Source organism: Populus alba, chromosome 6 (assembly GCF_005239225.2).
Source record: "Populus alba chromosome 6, ASM523922v2, whole genome shotgun sequence".
NCBI classification, from domain to species: Eukaryota; Viridiplantae; Streptophyta; class Magnoliopsida; order Malpighiales; family Salicaceae; genus Populus; species Populus alba.
The window spans coordinates 20,154,379-20,172,067 of NC_133289.1; the positions used below are offsets into that span (position 1 = coordinate 20,154,379).

Here is a 17,689-nt window from a genome sequence, read left to right on the forward strand (position 1 = left end):
ATCAAAACAATTAAAAAATAAAATAAAAATATAATTTTAACCGTATTTCTAAACACGCAATTAATATTTATGATAATTGTTGTCAATAATTGAGTAATTATATTATTAAATATATCAAAATTAACTGAGTGGTAACTTAGACCATAAAAATGCTATATTATTGTTTTTTTTTTATTTAATAACAAAAGTATTGTAACGTACTTAAAACTAAGTTTTTCCCTAAAATATTTTAAAAGATGCTAATTTTAAAATTCAAATTTAAAAAGTAAAAAGAGAAAGCACACTGCCTTACTACCAGGTAATTCTCCTAAAGTTCATCATAAATATGCTGAACTTAAAAAAGTTTTAGATTTGGTGTATTGATTTTTCATCATGGAAATTGGAAAGTGACATAAAATTTGATGATGAAGGATGACATTAATCTGATTTAAGATTTCCAGATGTCTTAAGCATCACATCAATAAGTAAGCAAATGCTAATAAAACTAATATTATTATTCTGACATAATTTAATATATATACACACACACACACGAGAGAGAGAGAGAGAGAGAGAGAGTCTAATATGCGTTTTTTTAATCGTAGCAATCATTTTAAAAAATTAAATAACTAACTATTAAGAATGATATGTTTTTTCATAATAATTTATTTATCATTATCATATTCATTAAAAATAAATATATCTTTTCATATATCTAATGTACAGTAAAATAACCACATTGCTTTTAAAATCATTTATTTAAATTTGTGTCTAAAGAATTTTTTTATTTTTAATTTTTCAAGCACAATTAAATAACTAAATTATTTTTAAAAGTAATTTTTTTAACTGATGTTTAGGGTTTTTTTTCATCCTGATTTTTTTTTTATTATAATTAGATTGATAAAGAACAATATAATGCTTTTACAAATATAACTATTATTTAATAAAAAAAAAAATGATTAACGTGTGCATTTGACGCATGGGCTATTCCCCAGCCATTTAAGTGGCGCATGAAGGGATATTAAGAGACTAAATGATGGCTTCTAAGATCATGTTTGAACAGTCTTAACAGCCCTTTTATCCCTAAATAAATATGTTAGTCATTTTTTATCTTGATTTTTATTTGTTTTATTTGAGATACTTTTAGAAATTTTATTTTTAATGATTTTATTTTTTTATTTTTTTCTATTAAATTTATTTTTTGTTCTTTTAATTTTGATATTTTTTATTTTTAAATTGACATTTTTTATTTTAATTTATCCTTTAATATTAAATTGGTTGAGAATTAAATTTTTTTTTAATTAAATATGGGTATAAGATTTCACATATTATAAATTTAAAAAGTTAATCAATATTAAAAAATTATTTTTTAATTTTATTTATTAATATTTATTTTATTTGAGATTTATTTTTTACTTCTGCTACCATCATAAACTTTTTTATATATATTAAAAAAAGATTGACCCGGTGACGACATAGACACCGTTTAGCATTGCATTCCAAACGGTGTTTCATCAAATTTTAATTTTTTTTTTTGCTAAAATTAAATACGGTTTGTACTTTTTAGATCGTTTTGATGTGCTGATGTCAAAAATGATTTTTAAAAAATAAAAAAAATATCATTAACATGTATTTCGACATAAAAAACTATTTAAAAAATAACCACTAACACGCTGTCAAACACACTCATAGTGTGTTGCGTGGTAATGGACGGTGATGTGCTTCAAAGTTGAAAGTGTATCCAGGTCGGCAAATGCTTCCAATAATAGTTGGTGGGGTGATCTTGGATGTGGACACCTGCAATCCTACCACTGACAAGGCTAGCTACTCGCATAAGGTGAGAGCCACGTTAGTTGTTTCTCATGCATCAAAGTCTTGTTTATTTCTACAAAATATTTAAAAAAAAATTAAAAAATTTTATTTTTTTATTTTAAATTAATATTTTAAAATCATTTTGATGCAAGAATAATTTTTTAAAAGTAATCATAATCAGACTCTCAAATCATAAATATCATACCTATAACAATGTCTCTTACCTTTTCATTCAGTGATCAAATACTATCATATGATTGTTTTTTTTTTAATTGTATTTTAAATTATGTTTATAAAAATCTTGAATTTTTTGTTTAAAATTATTTTTTTATATTTTGAAATTTTTTTGTTATGCTGATATTAAAAATAATTTTTAAAAAATAAAAAATAATATTATTTTAATATATTTTTAAAATAAAACATACTTTAAAAAATAATCATTACTACATTAAAAAATAACCCCTAAAATTTAATTTAATGTTGAATTTCATCATGTTTTGTATTTGATAAAATAAGTTGAAATTCAATACAAAACAAATCCTGAACTCAAGAGCATATAAGTTGAGACGAGTATAGAAATTGTAAAGGGCTAATGTGAAAATAAAATAAGATGAAAGGATAGAGAAAGAAATAAAATTTTTTTTAGGGGCCAAATGCATATCTAATATGAAACAATCTTCCAAATCAAAGGAACAAATTAACAAACTTTAAAATATTGGAGGAGTGCCTCTAGGTAAATCAAAAGTTATACTCCTGACCTGACTAAATAACCATTTAACATTACGATCTAATTATAATTTTTGAAATTTTTTTAATTTTTTAGTTTTAAATTAATAATTTTTTAGTGTTTTTTAATCATTTTAATATATTAGTATCATAAATAAATCCTTTTTTTATGTATATTTTTAATAAAAAACACTTTAAAAAAAATTTTATAACACATTCCCAAACATGTTCTCCATTTACTGCCTTTCCATGGCCCAATCAAAAGACATGCTATCTACAATGGAATTTTATTTCTTGTCAAGGTTAAGCATGTAACTTGCTATGTATTGCAACAATGTTGTCTTCGACATTTACTGTCTTCATCTCCCACTCCATTTTTAAATAATAGCAATAACTATCCGTTCAAGAAAACTAAAGAAAAAGGAAAAAAATACCTTAAATTTAAAAATATATATATAACATTAAGTGGCTGGTTGGTAATAATATTTTTAATGTTAAAAATATATATAACATTATTTTTAGTGTAAGTGTTTGAGATTTTAGTGTATAGTATTTTTGTTTGAAATTGTATTAAAATATTTTGCTTTTAGTTTTTTTAAAATATTTTTACATCAAAATTATTTAAAAAACATTAAAAATAATAACTTGATAATTTTTTATAATAAATATACTTTTAAAAACACAATATTAAATCGCACTTCCAAACTTCTCAAATGCACACAATAATAATAATAATAATAATAATAATAAAACAGAGAAGAAGAAAATCGACTCTCATTATTTCTTTATTTGGCCGTGAAAGTCCCGAAACTTCGTAACAAAATAATAATAATAATATATTTTTCCACATTAATTTCTGACACGCACACCCTCTCTGTCCTTCCATTTGCTTGCCACCAAAACAAATTAGCATTAAAAAGAAAAGGGAGAAGAGGAAAAGTCTTTCTATTTTCTTTCAATAAAAAGGAAGCCTCTATTGATTATGAATCACTTTGACTTGTTCTCCTTCTGAAACCTTACAACACTCGCTCTCTCTCTCCATAGTAAAACAGGAACCTAAGGAATTTATGGTTTGAATTTAGCTGGGAGAAACCTATTTACCATCATCATTTTTTATCTTTGCTACCTCTTGATCAAAAACCTTTATTTCTTCCTCTAATATAGGTATGCTCTCATTAATTTCTGATTGCTTGCGCACTTGATCATTTGACACAAAAGAAAGAAAGGAAAGGGCAAACTTTTGCAGTTTGTGGTCATTCTTTTTTTTTTTTTTTTTTTTTCATTCTTACATTAGCTAGCTTAATAAAGACCCCTGATCTTCTCGCTTCTTTGAAATGTTGGGTTTTGTCTGAATAAAAATGATGGGAAATTGTTCGTAGGCGTGATTAGCTTTTTCTCGGTGGGATTAACTAATAAAGATGCAATCTTTTGTTTTCTTTGGTTGTATTGCATGGTTTAATTTATTTTGGTTTTTTTGGCTTCTTGAATTCATATTTCTTGTTAGGATGAATATGTGATCGTGAAGTTTGCTTGTTTTTACAAATTGATGGTTTTTATTGAAAATAATTGCCTGGTGTTTTTAATTCTGTGACACCAATATTAACGACAAGCCGTGGTTTTTATATGTGATTAACTGACATTTCATTGTTCAAAATGTGGGTCTTTTCAATAATGTTGATCCACAAGGTGTTTTCCTTAACTAGCCTCTGAAGGATGAGAAGCGGCAATGTAGCGTTTAGATTTAGAATTCAAGTATTTCACACATTCTTAGTTAGATGTTTTTGAACTTCTTGCAATTATGAGCTTCTCGTACTGATCGTTTATTCTTGCAGGGTTTTTGCATCCGTTTGACCTAGGTTCTTCTGGTATAGAAGTTTGAGACTCTTGAATTGGAAGCAGTAATGAGGAACAATTGGTTGTTGTTCATGGATTTAAATGGAGAATCTCAATATACGTTTCCCTTAGAACCCCTATTGTCACAAGGATTTGGGGCTAATCTCTTTTCTCAAATTAGTTCATTTGTTGACAACCCGTTGCACCAATCGGGATTCTTACATGTCCCTGAAACAATGGCTTTTCAAGAAGCTTTGAACCACGTGTCGAAGCTTGCTGGTGGTTTGATTTTTTGGTTCACTAGCGCATCCAGTTCAAATTTGAGTCGGCAAATATCAGGCAATCAGCGTTCTCCCCGACCAGGAAGCTGTAAATCTCCTGCACAAGTTAAGAACTCTACTTCTACTAGACATGATCTTGCTGGGTTAGGCTTCGGTTCCATATCAAAAGGAGGGTCTTCCCATCCTGTGGTTTTTAGTAAGATATCAAATTTCGTGATGAGGCTTCTACACAGGGAAGCTGAAAGACTTCAATCATTCCCTGTGCTCTCATTAGCTGCTGCTCTGATACCACCATTTGGCAACTTGTGAGTCATTCGAGATATAATCAAATATGTTGCCTGTTGCCTTCTGTTCACTTACTGGCACTTTATGCTGTTCTTTTACTATCTAAAGTTTGCTTTCCTGTCATTGGTCATCAGATCTTCAAAGTTACTAGCTATTCCTGGGGAGAATGATGATGTACCAGTACATGCATCCACTGGTCAAAGGCCTTGTGAAGTTGAGCGTTCTGGATGTCCAGGCCTCTCATTTCCTGATTTAAACTGGACAAGGCATGCTGTGGAGCCCAGAACGGGCATTGAGTTCCCAATGCTTTTGGACATCTTAACTGGGCAGAATAGATCTAGATTAACTTCAGAGGTAAATATTTCTGAACTTCACGTTATTGCATGCGTGTATTGTCGAAGCTGGATAATTGGGACTTGTCTGTGCTAACAATAACTTAATATAAATAAATTGCTTACGTTCTGGTTGGTGTCCATTAGGGATCCTGAGTTTCAGAAGATCACTAGAAATTTGGGCTTCAAGTTCAAATATCTTATTACAATTCAAATCCTATATCCTAACTAATTGTTAAGCTTGAAAAATTACCAGAAAATTGATGCCTATATTGACTTTGAGTGTTGCAGTCTTTCTGTTTAGAGCGCTCCTGTCATCCCTCTTGCTTTTGTATCACTGTGAACATTTTCTACATGCTTTATCAGGTCCTTGTTGCCACTGGATCCAGAACTATGACAATAATCAGAATAAAGACTCTGAAGATTTATGCATTTGGTTTTTGTAAGTATTTTTAGATTTCAATTGAGGATTTTTTTTTGTTTGTTTATTTCATTCATGTCCGTGGTATTCAATTAGTGACACTTGTTATTTCTTATAGATGTTCATCCTAATTCTGTCTGCAAAAAACTGGGCCCAAAGTATGCTTCTGTTCCAATGGGTGAATTAAATAAACGGCGTGACTTTTACGAGGATCTTCTCAGGTATATGAACACTGGCTTTGCTGAACACATTGTTCTTGTATAGCTTCTTTAAGTTAAAATGTTGTTGCATCATTATGCGTCTTTTCTTTTTCTTCATATGTTTTTATAGTAAACTTCTTTTTAAATCAAGAGCCTGAAACTTTCAGGACAAATCTTGTTAACTTTTCACTCCATTCCAAATTTTTAATCCACAAAGTCTGTCTACTTAGAAGTTATATACAATATCTTATAAATCTTGTAGGCTAAGAGTGTTTTCCTGGAGTTTTAATGTAGCAAATAATATTTCTATGGGAAGTTGGTTTTGTTAAATGAACAAACAATGTGGTAGGTTTGGAGCATTAATTAATTAAAAAAGTAGAATTTTGCAAGGAAATTGCTTATCACCTGCTTGATGTATTTGTATATCATGTTAAGCGCTTGCCATGGGTTTGCTGTCATTTGTGTACTTTTACTTTTTCACTGTCGTGGCTCTGCAACTCGATTAATGCATTTTAAGGAATTTTTAGATACTGTTCTTATTCAAGTTCTTATGATAATAATGCAGGGAAGACATCTCCATGACTGTTCGACTTGTGATTAACTGCAATGGGATTAAAATCAACACTGTTAAAGAGTAAGTCAAACTTTGTTTGTGTGTGTGCATGAAATTTTAGTGGATTGGGCCCCTGATTTCAGCAATTCATTGGTATAACCTGGACATTATCAGCATAATGTTTGTAGTGGGCCTATCATTTAATGGATTATTTTTAGTGCGGGAGTATGTTATCATTATATCATATATTAGTAGTTCAATTAGAATTTTAGGATTCTCTGGGCCATGCAGGATTTTGTGTGAGAGTGTGTGTAAATGGAGCTTCCTTTCATGTTCTGATCATTAGACCATCGAAGTTACCCTCTGATTTTCGGGGGCTACTAACAAAAGATGTATTGGATGATTGGGTCTCAGTCAGGCATATGAAGACCTTGATCTAAGTTTGCTCATGCAATCACTTTATAAGTTTTTAAATTCAAGTTCTGTGACCCTTATGCTTACTGAAGCTAGGTCTTATCATAGAATATGGATTATTTACATGGCCAGCAATGCTGAGCTTCACCTAGAATAGTTTTGCCCGGGAGACTTGTTAACATTAATTCTGTAAAGTCATAGATGAAACTGTAAGACTGATGTTGAAAATGAGCATCAATACTCACATGCTTTCATTTTATGTGCTTGCAGTGCCTTTGAAAAATCACTTCGAAACCGTTTGGCAAAGGTAATTTTTTCAGCTTGTCATTTTTTGTGCATTAATCAGTTTTGTAAATAGGGGGAAAATGGCCATTCAGGATTCTGATTCTCTAAAATGTTTTCCCTGACATCTCTCAGACGAACCCGGACACTGATTACAATTGCCTGACAACATTTGGTTCATTCTTCACAAAAGATGTCCCACTACCTGCGGTAAGTTTGTCCAGTTTTTGATCTCATTGCTTTACCTCTATTCGTATTTCACCAGATTGCATCAGCTTTAAATGGAATTGGTGCAGGGAACAGTAGTTGATTTCCGACGAACAGCTGATGGGCAACTAATAACTGAAAGTAAGTAGTTATTGATTGGAAATCTTATACTCTATATACATTGTTGTTGGAGTTAGTTTAGCGGCATCTCCTTACAGATGCTGAGAGAGATGGAAAAGCATTACTATATTAGTTTATAGTTGTCTGTTTTCTCAGTAGGACGTCTCATTCTCCCTTTTTTTACATGCTTGATCCTGTTCATTAATGAATTTCTTCCTGACAACCCCCCCCGCCAAAAAAAAAAAAAAAAAAACAAAAAACAAAAGAAAACGAAAAAAAAATGAAAAATTGTTGTCAGACCTGCACATACTTATAATGGTGTCATCTCCCTGAGAGCTTCCCATTCTAGCGTAAAGCAAAAGGGCTGACTATTATACCCTATCAAGGTGCATGAATGATCTAACAATATCTTTTCATTCGTATATTGCCACATTTTATACGCAACTTACAGCAAAGATTCTATTCTTGCAGTTGGAGGTAACCAAATTGGAGCAGTTCGCAGCAAAGATTTATGTAGTGAGTCAATGGTCCTTCTCCTTGTCTATTTGTGTGCGCGGCGCCATTAGTTGATTCTAACTTTCAGTTTTACGTGACAGGGGCTTTCTTTGACATGTACATAGGAGATATTCCTGTGTCAGAGCAAACTAAGGAAGAGATTGGCAAGAATGTTGCCTGCATTATTGGGAAGTGCTAACCAAAACCTTCCATTGTCTCAATTTTTTACCAGCAGTTGGCTGCTGATTCATTGAACTTCTGGGTCACATATTTTTGTGGCTATAAAGATCTGTTTGTGGCCCAGCTGTAGGAGATTTCAATGCGCACTGGAATGTGCATCTAGGAAGTGGTTGGATGGGAGGTCATACGTGTTATATAACAAATAGATTTAGTTAAAAAATCAAATCTGAGATGAAGATGGGGACCTCAAGGGGGTGCATAACCACCACAGAAGCGATTCTTTGTAACTTTTTTCTTGGGGCTTAGCTGCCCCCAACTAGATCCAAGTTATTACAATTATCATTCAGATACAAAGAGGATATAGTAAAGCATGCTGTCACTGCTGTGTTGATGCATACAGACTAGAGTTTCTACAACAGAGGATGCACTATTGCTTGTAGTAAATGGCTTAATTGCCGTTCATTCGGACCATGGTTCTGCCCTGCGTTTATATAAGCCTCATCGGGCACGTTTTGTGATTCACTCATTTAGCTGCTATAATCCCAAAACCGGCAGAGTGGCTATTCCATGGTTGTAAGCCAGACGAGCTCCTGGCCGCAAATCGATACGGAAGTGTCGGTGTACTCAAGTGGGACACCCCAGAGATTTAAAGGGACAGAAAGATCAAATGGTCGCCATCTTATGTTGCGAACTTGTCATAGGCTATGAAAGATACAGTGAAAGATAGCCCTTTTCCTGTCTCTAAACTTGGTGCCTGCTATGGTCAAGCTTGTTCAAGTATATTTAGCAAATTACAATGGTGGAAGAAAGAAAAACAATAACTAACAACTCTTAGAATAATAAATTTATATATAAAAATAAAAAACATAATAATTGAACAACCAATGAATTCATAAAATTAAGAAAACACACGCGCGCACATGGTAGAAAATGATTATAATCGAAGTAAGAGTATTTTACTAAGTATTTGAACTCCTGTTGTTGATTGACCATACATCCATGATAGAAAATGATTACACAATACACAAGAATATCAACTGTTAATATAGAGCACATAATGCATGCACATCCCTGATCAACCTATTTAATTTATCATAATAAATGATTAATTACACTAAAGCAATTCATCTTTAAGTTAACTTTAATTCTTTTGTACCTATGGCTCTTTACTTTAGAGTATAGTCATCAAACCCGACTCGGGGTTGACCCGTCTAAGAGGCCGGGTCGGGTTATACGGGTCAACCCGGAAAAAAATAAATTTTTTTTTGAAATTTTAATATTTCATATGAAAAAATTAATGTGAATATATGCTATATATGTTGTAAATAATGAAACTTAAAAGAATATATCAAAAAGTTTTTTTTTTCTCACATTGAAAAGATATTATATTATCCTTTTAAGTTTAAGTATTTAAATTAATTTTTTTTTATTCCATATTGAAAAACATAACTTTTTTCTTGTGAACATAGAGTATATATAATAAATAGTTTGAAATCTTTCAAATCTTACATTGAAAAGATATTATGTTATTATTTTAAGTTGAAGTATTTAAACCAAAAAGTTTTTTATCCTATATTGAAAAAACATAAGTTTTTTCTTGTGAACATATACTATATATACTAAAAGGATTTAAATCTCATATTGAAAAAATAATTTTTTTTCTTGGGAACATAAAATATATATACTAAAGGGTTTCAAATCCCACATTGAAAAAATAAAATATTTTTCTAGTAATTATATAATGAACTTTGAAAAGGGTTAATAATCAACTAAAAATATATGAGAAAAACCACATTTGAAAAAAAAAAAAAGAGGGATCTCGTCCGGGTTCGCCTGGGTCATGGGTTGACTGGGTTTTACTGGGTTTTTACACTGGCCGGTCTTTTGCCTTACTTGGACCAGTCCAACCACCTGTTCAACCGGGTTCCAAGTCGACCTACTAGACCGGTCCGGGTTTAATAATTACGCTTTAGAGCTAGTCCATTGGCCCATGCTCCACCACAGGTCGGGCCGGACAAATTTTTTTAAATATAAAAAACATGTTAAGAGTGTAAAGATTTTTTTAATTGTTTTATTCAATCTAACTTAATAGGTCAATTTTGAAATCTCGCAACTTAATTATTTGCCTAACTCGAGTTTCAAACTAAATCGTGCAGGAGTTAGCTCAAATTAAATTGATTGATTTTATGGATCAAAATGCAATTTTGATAATGGATAAAAACATGATTTAACTTTTGACAAAATTTTAAGATGATAACTTTTTTTAACAAAAATTAATGAGACAATGATATATTGGATGAATCTCAGTCTCCCAACAAACCGTGTCATGGACTCCATTGAGCTTAATAATTTGTTTTTTTTATAAAATATTTTTTAATTATATGATAAAAATATATGGTAAAAAAATTGAGCACCAACCTAAAAATAAAAACTTATTTGAGATGGTAATAACCTTATAAAAAATAATAATAAATCATGTAGTTTATTTCTCAACCAATCCATTATTATAGAATAAAATCGAGAAAAAAATTAACAAACAAAACACCAACCTAACACCATAGTTATTAGACCCGACCTAGGGGTTGACCCGATAAACCTTGATTAACCTGAGAAAACTAAAAAAAATTGAGGTTTTAAATTTTCACATTAAAAATTTAAGAAATAATTCATGTGGATGTAGATTATATATGTTGTAAATAATGAATTTTAAAAGATTTTTTTTATTTCATATTGAAAATATATTATCCTTTTCTTTTAAGTTGAAGTATTTAAACAAAAAATATTTCTTATCTCATATTGAAAAAACATAATTTTTCTTTGTGAACATAAAGTATATACTAACTGGCTTCCAATCTCACATTGAAAAATTAAAAAGTTATTCTAATGTTTATATAGTAAACTTTGATAAGAGTTGGTAACCAACAAAGAAAAGTGGTAGGCTTGCACGCATAAGGTTGGATCGAGTTAGTAAAAAACCATCGATTCTTCCCCATGCGCGTGAGGCAACGCTTATGCTAAATGTACGTTACCTTTGGTCTTCCTTGATAATTTATTCTATTCCACATGCATGCCATATAAAATATATGCCAACTAACTATTCATTGATCCTTTTGCCCTTTAATTGATTTATTCAACCTGTTTAGAAAAAATTATGACCTTGTTCACAAGAGTTGGAATACTTATCTTTTTATAAATTAAATATTAAAAAAATTATCACAATCTAATTAAAACATAAAATTAAAATTTATTTTTTAAAAAATAGCATATCAAATAATGCATTATTATTATAGGAGTGGTGCATTCACCTCTTTATAAACTAAACATTAAAAAATCATCATAATCTAATCAAAACATAACCCTAAAATTTATTTTTAAAAAATAACATATCAAATAATGCATCATTATTAAAAAAACTCAAAATAAAAAAAAAACAGAGAAAAAAATGAGGTCAGGCCAAGCCAATGCTTGGCCCATGCCTCAAGGGCCCGCGTGTGGGCCTACAATGTCAGGCCCAGCCACACAAGCATTTATTTTTTTTTGTTAAATAATAGGGTAGACAACATGTTGTTTGTCTCAACTGATTTTTTTTTTTTTTTAAAAAAGATGTGTCGTTTGGCATACCTAGATTCTAGCCATCATAGTGGATGAAAAATCAGGGTGACTAGTTTTTTTTTTTTCTTACAAATCCATTTTCAACTCAAAATACCTAGAAAACACCCTAATAACCTTTTTAAACCAATCCTTAATTTTTAAAAGTGCAAAAAATCAGTCAAAAACCCAAAATCAACCTGGAAACCAATTTCTTCTCGATTTTAGATATGGTTTTTAGGCATTTCAAGGTAAAAAAAAAAAAATAAATTCAAGTCAAATTCCCCTTATCATATGAAACCATTTGAAACAAAGGGCTAATGTTTTAGTAGCCAAAATCGAAGAAATAACATTTTTAATCATTAGGCAAGATTCCAACCATTTTCTCTCTCTCATCATCTCACTCATTAAAAACTGAAAAATGATGAAAATAAAGTTTAGTATCGAAATGAAAGTTTAAAAAATGCAAAGGATTGCTCACCTTATAGCAAAAACAAATGAGGAACAAAAATGTACTTCACAAATAAATTTGAATGTGTCACCAATGTTATCTTTGTTTTGCATTTTAGTTCTCTGTTTTTCAATTCAACTCTCACCCATAAAAAAACATTCAATTAGGCTTTAATTTGAACTCAATTGTGCTAAAACAAAATTCGAGGATCGAATTGATTTTTTAAAAAAATTATACCATTGTAGTTCATAGTAAAATATAAAAGAATGAATAGTAATTCGTGTATAATAAAAACTCCATACCATTTAGCTTTATATATAATTCCTTGGAACTTTAGCTAACAATTAAGAAAAGTGCTAATATCATTATGAATAACGTGATGCTTCAGCATGCATCACTCACTCATTAATTAGCTACACTTAACGACTAATTAATAACAAATAAATATCAATACCATTTTATTAATTTAATTCAAATTTTTTGTATCTATATATATGTGGTTTTTCAATTAAGATCTTGAAAACTGGCAACAATCAACTCAATAAAAACAATCAATTGTACAAGAATATCTATTAATTAATTATTGAAAATATTTCTCTTATGCAAGGAAATATACTGCACTCTTGTCAATGCATATATATACATCAAGGCCATACAAGAGAGAGGCAATGGCTGTATAAGCTAGAGCATGGCAATCAAGAATGGCGCGTGCGTATGAAAGATTGTTCTACGTACTTTTAGAAGGTTGACTAAATTTCAGGCTACATAAACGGACACCAAACCATCTTTAACCTACCGAACTTGAAACTAAAACTTGAGCAATTAACCAAAGCTTGTCCAAAAGTTAGTTTGCCCCGAATACAGATCTACGTGCATGGAACTTTCTCTATGTTTAACCATAAGAATCGCCAAACAACCTAATTACCCCATGTAATAACAGCCTAATTACCCCATTTGATCGTATTCCAAAATAATACCTACTCTGTTTGTAGTCTCTCGTCCTCAAACCTCGAGAAACCCCACGTTTCCATCCCCGAATCTCTCCATTAAGCTAGCACAAACACACGCATACAAACTCACTATCCCACCAAGTACCGTTATATATATATATATATATATATATATATATATATATAACTAGCAACTGAATTCTTTCCCACACATCACATTTATAGCTAGCTCAAATAATTAACCATCTATTAAAAGATCCAAGAGCCTAACCGCCTCTTTCCTTCGCTTTATATATAAACCCCGCAGCCATTAATTCTAGCAAACACATCCAATTCTCTCATTCTCTGTAAATCATTCCCTTTATTTCTCTACTTGTTCTTGGATTCTCTAATAGGCTCTTGGATTCTGAGTTTGAATTTGTTTTGTTGTGGCCTCATGGGTACCTCGATGAGATCATGGATGGCCATTTTGATCATGGTTTGGCTTACTCTCGTTAAAGGAATTTTTGTGGCTGTTGATGCTACTTTTAACTACAAGGATGCCCTTACTAAGTCTATTATTTTCCTGGAAGCGCAAAGATCAGGAAAACTTCCTCCAAACCACAGGCCACAATGGAGAGGAGATTCTGGCCTCGACGATGGTAAACTTGCAAATGTGAGTCCCCTCCCTAATTTCTCTGCAATTTTATTCATCAACGTTGCATGAACACTTATATATGATCTTTGTTAATGATTTAAATTATTTTGCTTGAACTTGTTTTAGGTGGACCTTGTTGGGGGATATTATGATGCAGGAGACAATGTGAAATATGGACTGCCAATGGCTTTTACTGTTACCACTCTGGCTTGGGGTGCTCTTGCTTATCACAAAGAGCTCCATGCCACAGGCGAGCTGCCCCATGTACGTTCTGCCATTAAATGGGGCACAGATTATTTTCTCAAAGCCAGTTCCAGGAAGAACCGTTTGTACGTGCAGGTAACATATATAATTTTTCATATTCATTATATCATAAATGATTTAATCTTAATTTGAGTTGCTGATAATTGTTTATTGGGTGCGAATTATAAAGGTGGGAGACCCAGTGCTGGATCATCAATGTTGGGTTAGACCAGAAAATATGAGGACACCAAGAACTGTGTTGAGGATTGATGAGAATAACCCGGGAACAGAGATTGCAGCTGAAACTGCAGCTGCAATGGCTGCTGCTTCCATTGTATTTCGACACACTAATCGTACCTATTCCCGTAGACTCCTCAACAAAGCCAAGTTGGTAGGTTTTTTTCATCCACATTAGTGTTTCCCTTAGTTAATTTGTTCTTTACCTATATTTTCTCATTTCTATTCTTGCAATGCTGGGATTGTCTTGATTTTACAAATTATATCTTTTGTGATTGATTATTTCTTTTTATTTCCCTTCTTTTTCAGCTGTTTGAATTTGCTAAAACACACAAGAAAACCTTTGATGGAGAATGCCCATTTTATTGCTCTTTCTCAGGCTACAATGTAAGCTCTCTCCCCCTCTCTCAAGTAAAATATAGATTATGTGTTTGATATGGGACACAAGCAAGATGGCGATGGATATCTACAAGGATGGCAATAGTATTATATATATATATATATATATATATATATATATATATATATAAAACTTATTATGCTTTTGGTATATCTTTTTGTTCTTATTAAAAGTAGAATCCAAGAATATCTTTTCTTATTGAAAGACCTCTCTCCTAATTAATTAACCAGACATATTTGAGGAAGTTTATTTATAAGCACACTAAAAATATCGAAAAATAAATGTTATCTTAATTAAGCTCGTGAATATTGATGGAAATGCAGGATGAGCTGTTGTGGTCAGCAACATGGTTGTACAAGGCCACCAATAAGCCTATGTACTTAAAGTACATCAAAGAAGAAGCCACTAGTGCTGCTGTGGCTGAGTTTAGCTGGGACCTTAAATACGCTGGAGCCCAAGTCCTCCTCTCTAAGGTGAGAATCATCTCTCTCTCTCTCTCTTTCCCTCTGAAAATGGTAAATGATTTCACTCAAATATGGTTCGTTAGTACTAATTTTCTGAAGCTAAATATATAATCACAGATTGAGATGATATAATTTTCACTTGATATAATTGCAGCTGTATTTTGAGGGAGTGAAGGATTTGGAATCCTACAAGAAAGACGCTGACAGTTTTATATGCTCAGTGCTGCCTGGTAGCCCCTTCCATCAAGTATATATCTCTCCTGGTGGTATGATTAACTTGAGAGATGGGGCCAACACTCAATATGTTACCAGCACAGCTTTCTTGTTTAGTGTCTACAGTGATATCCTCGCCGAACACAATCAAAAAGTACAGTGTGGAAACCAAGCATTTGACTCTACCCGCGTCATGGCGTTCGCCAAGCAACAGATAGATTACTTGCTAGGGAGCAACCCTGAAAAAAGATCATATATGGTAGGGTTTGGACACAATCCACCAGTGCAAGCACACCATAGAGGCGCTTCTGTTCCAGTGATGTCCACCAATGCAATAGTGAACTGTGGCACGAGCTTTGCTAAGTGGTTCAACAAGGACGCACCAAACCCTCATGAACTAACTGGTGCCTTTGTGGGTGGACCTGACCGGTTCGACAACTTTGTTGATAAGCGTTGGGATTCATCTAAGACCGAGCCTTGCACCTACGTTAACTCTATTGCAGTTGGTGTTTTGGCAAAGCTTGCAACAGATGGCCGTGTCTAATAATCAGGCACTAATCCATTCCATTATCTGTTGTTTAGTGATTGATCATGAGAACTCAAAGTACGTGTGTGTGTGTGTGTGTGTCTATATATATATATATATAGTCCAAAGACTGAATTTTGCATGCCTCAACACTTCTTTTTCCATCAATTCCATTGACACCAGAGAATATAATGATATGTAATGTGATTTTCAGTGGTGTTTAGTGTAGGGAAATAAAGCTAGTACTGTAGTTTTGCCAGCATTCTATCTGGGTATGATATTTTTCCACACAAAGTGGATTAATTTGCAACTATGAACAGATACACTGGTTGCCCTAATTGTGAACTATAATTGAATCTTGGCTATGATCATTTGCGAGGATATGGCACTTCAATTTGTATTTGTAGAATGATGGGTTATATTGTTGAGATATATTACCGGTTTTTATACTTCTTTTCTTTCTTTATCAAACCAGATATTTTACAACAAAGGGTTTGGTTTGACATATCATGTTCGTTAAATCCTAGTCTTTTAGATTCTAAGATGGCATGGATTATTTCATATGTATATTAAATATTTTGAAAATTACCTAATTTAATCTTTAATCCTCTAAATCTTCTTATGGATGTTAAGAAAATTCCACTTTTATATAATCTCTCGTGACAGTTTTTCTAAAGAACTTTGACTCATAAAAGCTAATAATTAATAACATTAAAATTAAAAATTACACTATAACATTCCTTCTTAATTTGTAATCTTTAAAAACTCCTTAAATTGCTAAAACTTTTCAACTAGAACAGCTTTTATTATAATATTTGCAGGTTGCTCATTTGTATTGATAAACTCTATATATTTTGATTTTGCATGAAAAATCTCCTTGAAGGAGATTCCAAGTCTGATTCTTCAATAGGACTTGATAAGCTTCCATCATTCTGAGGATTTGAACCAGTTCTATTTTGAGAAGAAGAATTGAAAACATCAAGTTGTTTTGGAGCTTCAAGTAACTCTAATGTTGTTAATTCTAGATTGACTAAATCTTCCCATTTCTAAGTCGTAGATTAAAAAAAATAACATTTTTGGGAAGTTAATGATCCATTCTAGGATTGAAGAGTCAAAAGTCTTTTGATTCATCATTATAGCTAATAAAGATAAGTTTCTCTCCTTTCTTATATAACTTGTCTCTGCTTTGAAAAGGAACAAGAGCATAAGCAACACTGCCAAAGACTTTAAGATGATTGACATCAGGTTTTTGTTTATGCTATGCTTTAAATGGAGTTTGATTTTGGATTGTCTTTGTTAGAGATCTATTGAGAATGAAAGTTGCAGTATTGATAGCTTCAGCCCAAAACTTTTTAGAAAGTATTTTCCCCTTTAATATGCATATTGCAGTTTTTTTAATAATTATATTCTTTCTTTCTACAACTCCTTCTGCGGAGGAGTATGTCGAATAGTAAGTTGTCTTTGAATACCATTCCCTTTGCAATAATTAAGAAGAGGTTTGTAAATAAACTCTCCCCCACAATCAATCTTTAGAGTCTTTATTTGACACCCACTTTACAATTGGATAAAAATGAAAATGAAAAAAAAATTAAAGGGCAATTATAAATTTTTTATTGGAGGGTGAAATTAAAAAGAAAATAACTTTAAGAAAAAAACAAAAAAATTCAAAGAATAAGTACCATAATGAAAAAAATAATATACTATAAACTTGGATTGAATGATGAAATTAAAACCAATAAAACTTTGATAAAAAGGCCAAGAAAAATAATAGAAAATCAAAAGAATAAGTAACAAATTGAAAAAAATAATATATAACAAATTAGGATTGAATGATGAAATTAAAAATAAATAAAAATTTTA

The 17,689-nt window shown here is 31.5% G+C and overlaps 2 protein-coding genes across 4 annotated transcripts; both read left to right on the forward strand.

Moving 5' to 3' along the window:
• The first annotated feature begins 3,433 nt into the window (after positions 1 to 3,433).
• On the forward strand, positions 3,434 to 8,642 carry LOC118030642 (fatty-acid-binding protein 2). 3 transcript variants are annotated; one of them, XM_073410186.1, is made up of 11 exons: positions 3,438 to 3,681; positions 4,350 to 4,936; positions 5,051 to 5,270; positions 5,615 to 5,690; positions 5,788 to 5,890; positions 6,435 to 6,503; positions 7,107 to 7,143; positions 7,254 to 7,328; positions 7,415 to 7,466; positions 7,917 to 7,961; positions 8,042 to 8,642. In XM_073410186.1, exons 2-11 carry the CDS (start codon positions 4,419 to 4,421, stop codon positions 8,137 to 8,139), a joined length of 1,293 nt encoding a protein of 430 aa, XP_073266287.1. In that variant the 5' UTR covers positions 3,438 to 3,681; positions 4,350 to 4,418; the 3' UTR covers positions 8,140 to 8,642. The 3 variants fall into 3 exon arrangements, with proteins under 3 accessions (XP_073266288.1, XP_073266289.1, XP_073266287.1); XM_073410188.1 differs by lacking the exon at positions 7,415 to 7,466 and having other exon boundaries at positions 3,435 to 3,681; XM_073410187.1 differs by lacking the exons at positions 7,415 to 7,466; positions 8,042 to 8,642 and having other exon boundaries at positions 3,434 to 3,681; positions 7,917 to 8,035.
• A 4,921-nt stretch (positions 8,643 to 13,563) lies between these two features.
• On the forward strand, positions 13,564 to 16,265 carry LOC118030870 (endoglucanase 16). The gene is made up of 6 exons (XM_035035168.2): positions 13,564 to 13,764; positions 13,873 to 14,085; positions 14,180 to 14,380; positions 14,536 to 14,613; positions 14,950 to 15,099; positions 15,245 to 16,265. Exons 1-6 carry the CDS (start codon positions 13,570 to 13,572, stop codon positions 15,845 to 15,847), a joined length of 1,440 nt encoding a protein of 479 aa, XP_034891059.2. The 5' UTR covers positions 13,564 to 13,569; the 3' UTR covers positions 15,848 to 16,265.
• Positions 16,266 to 17,689: the final 1,424 nt, after the last annotated feature.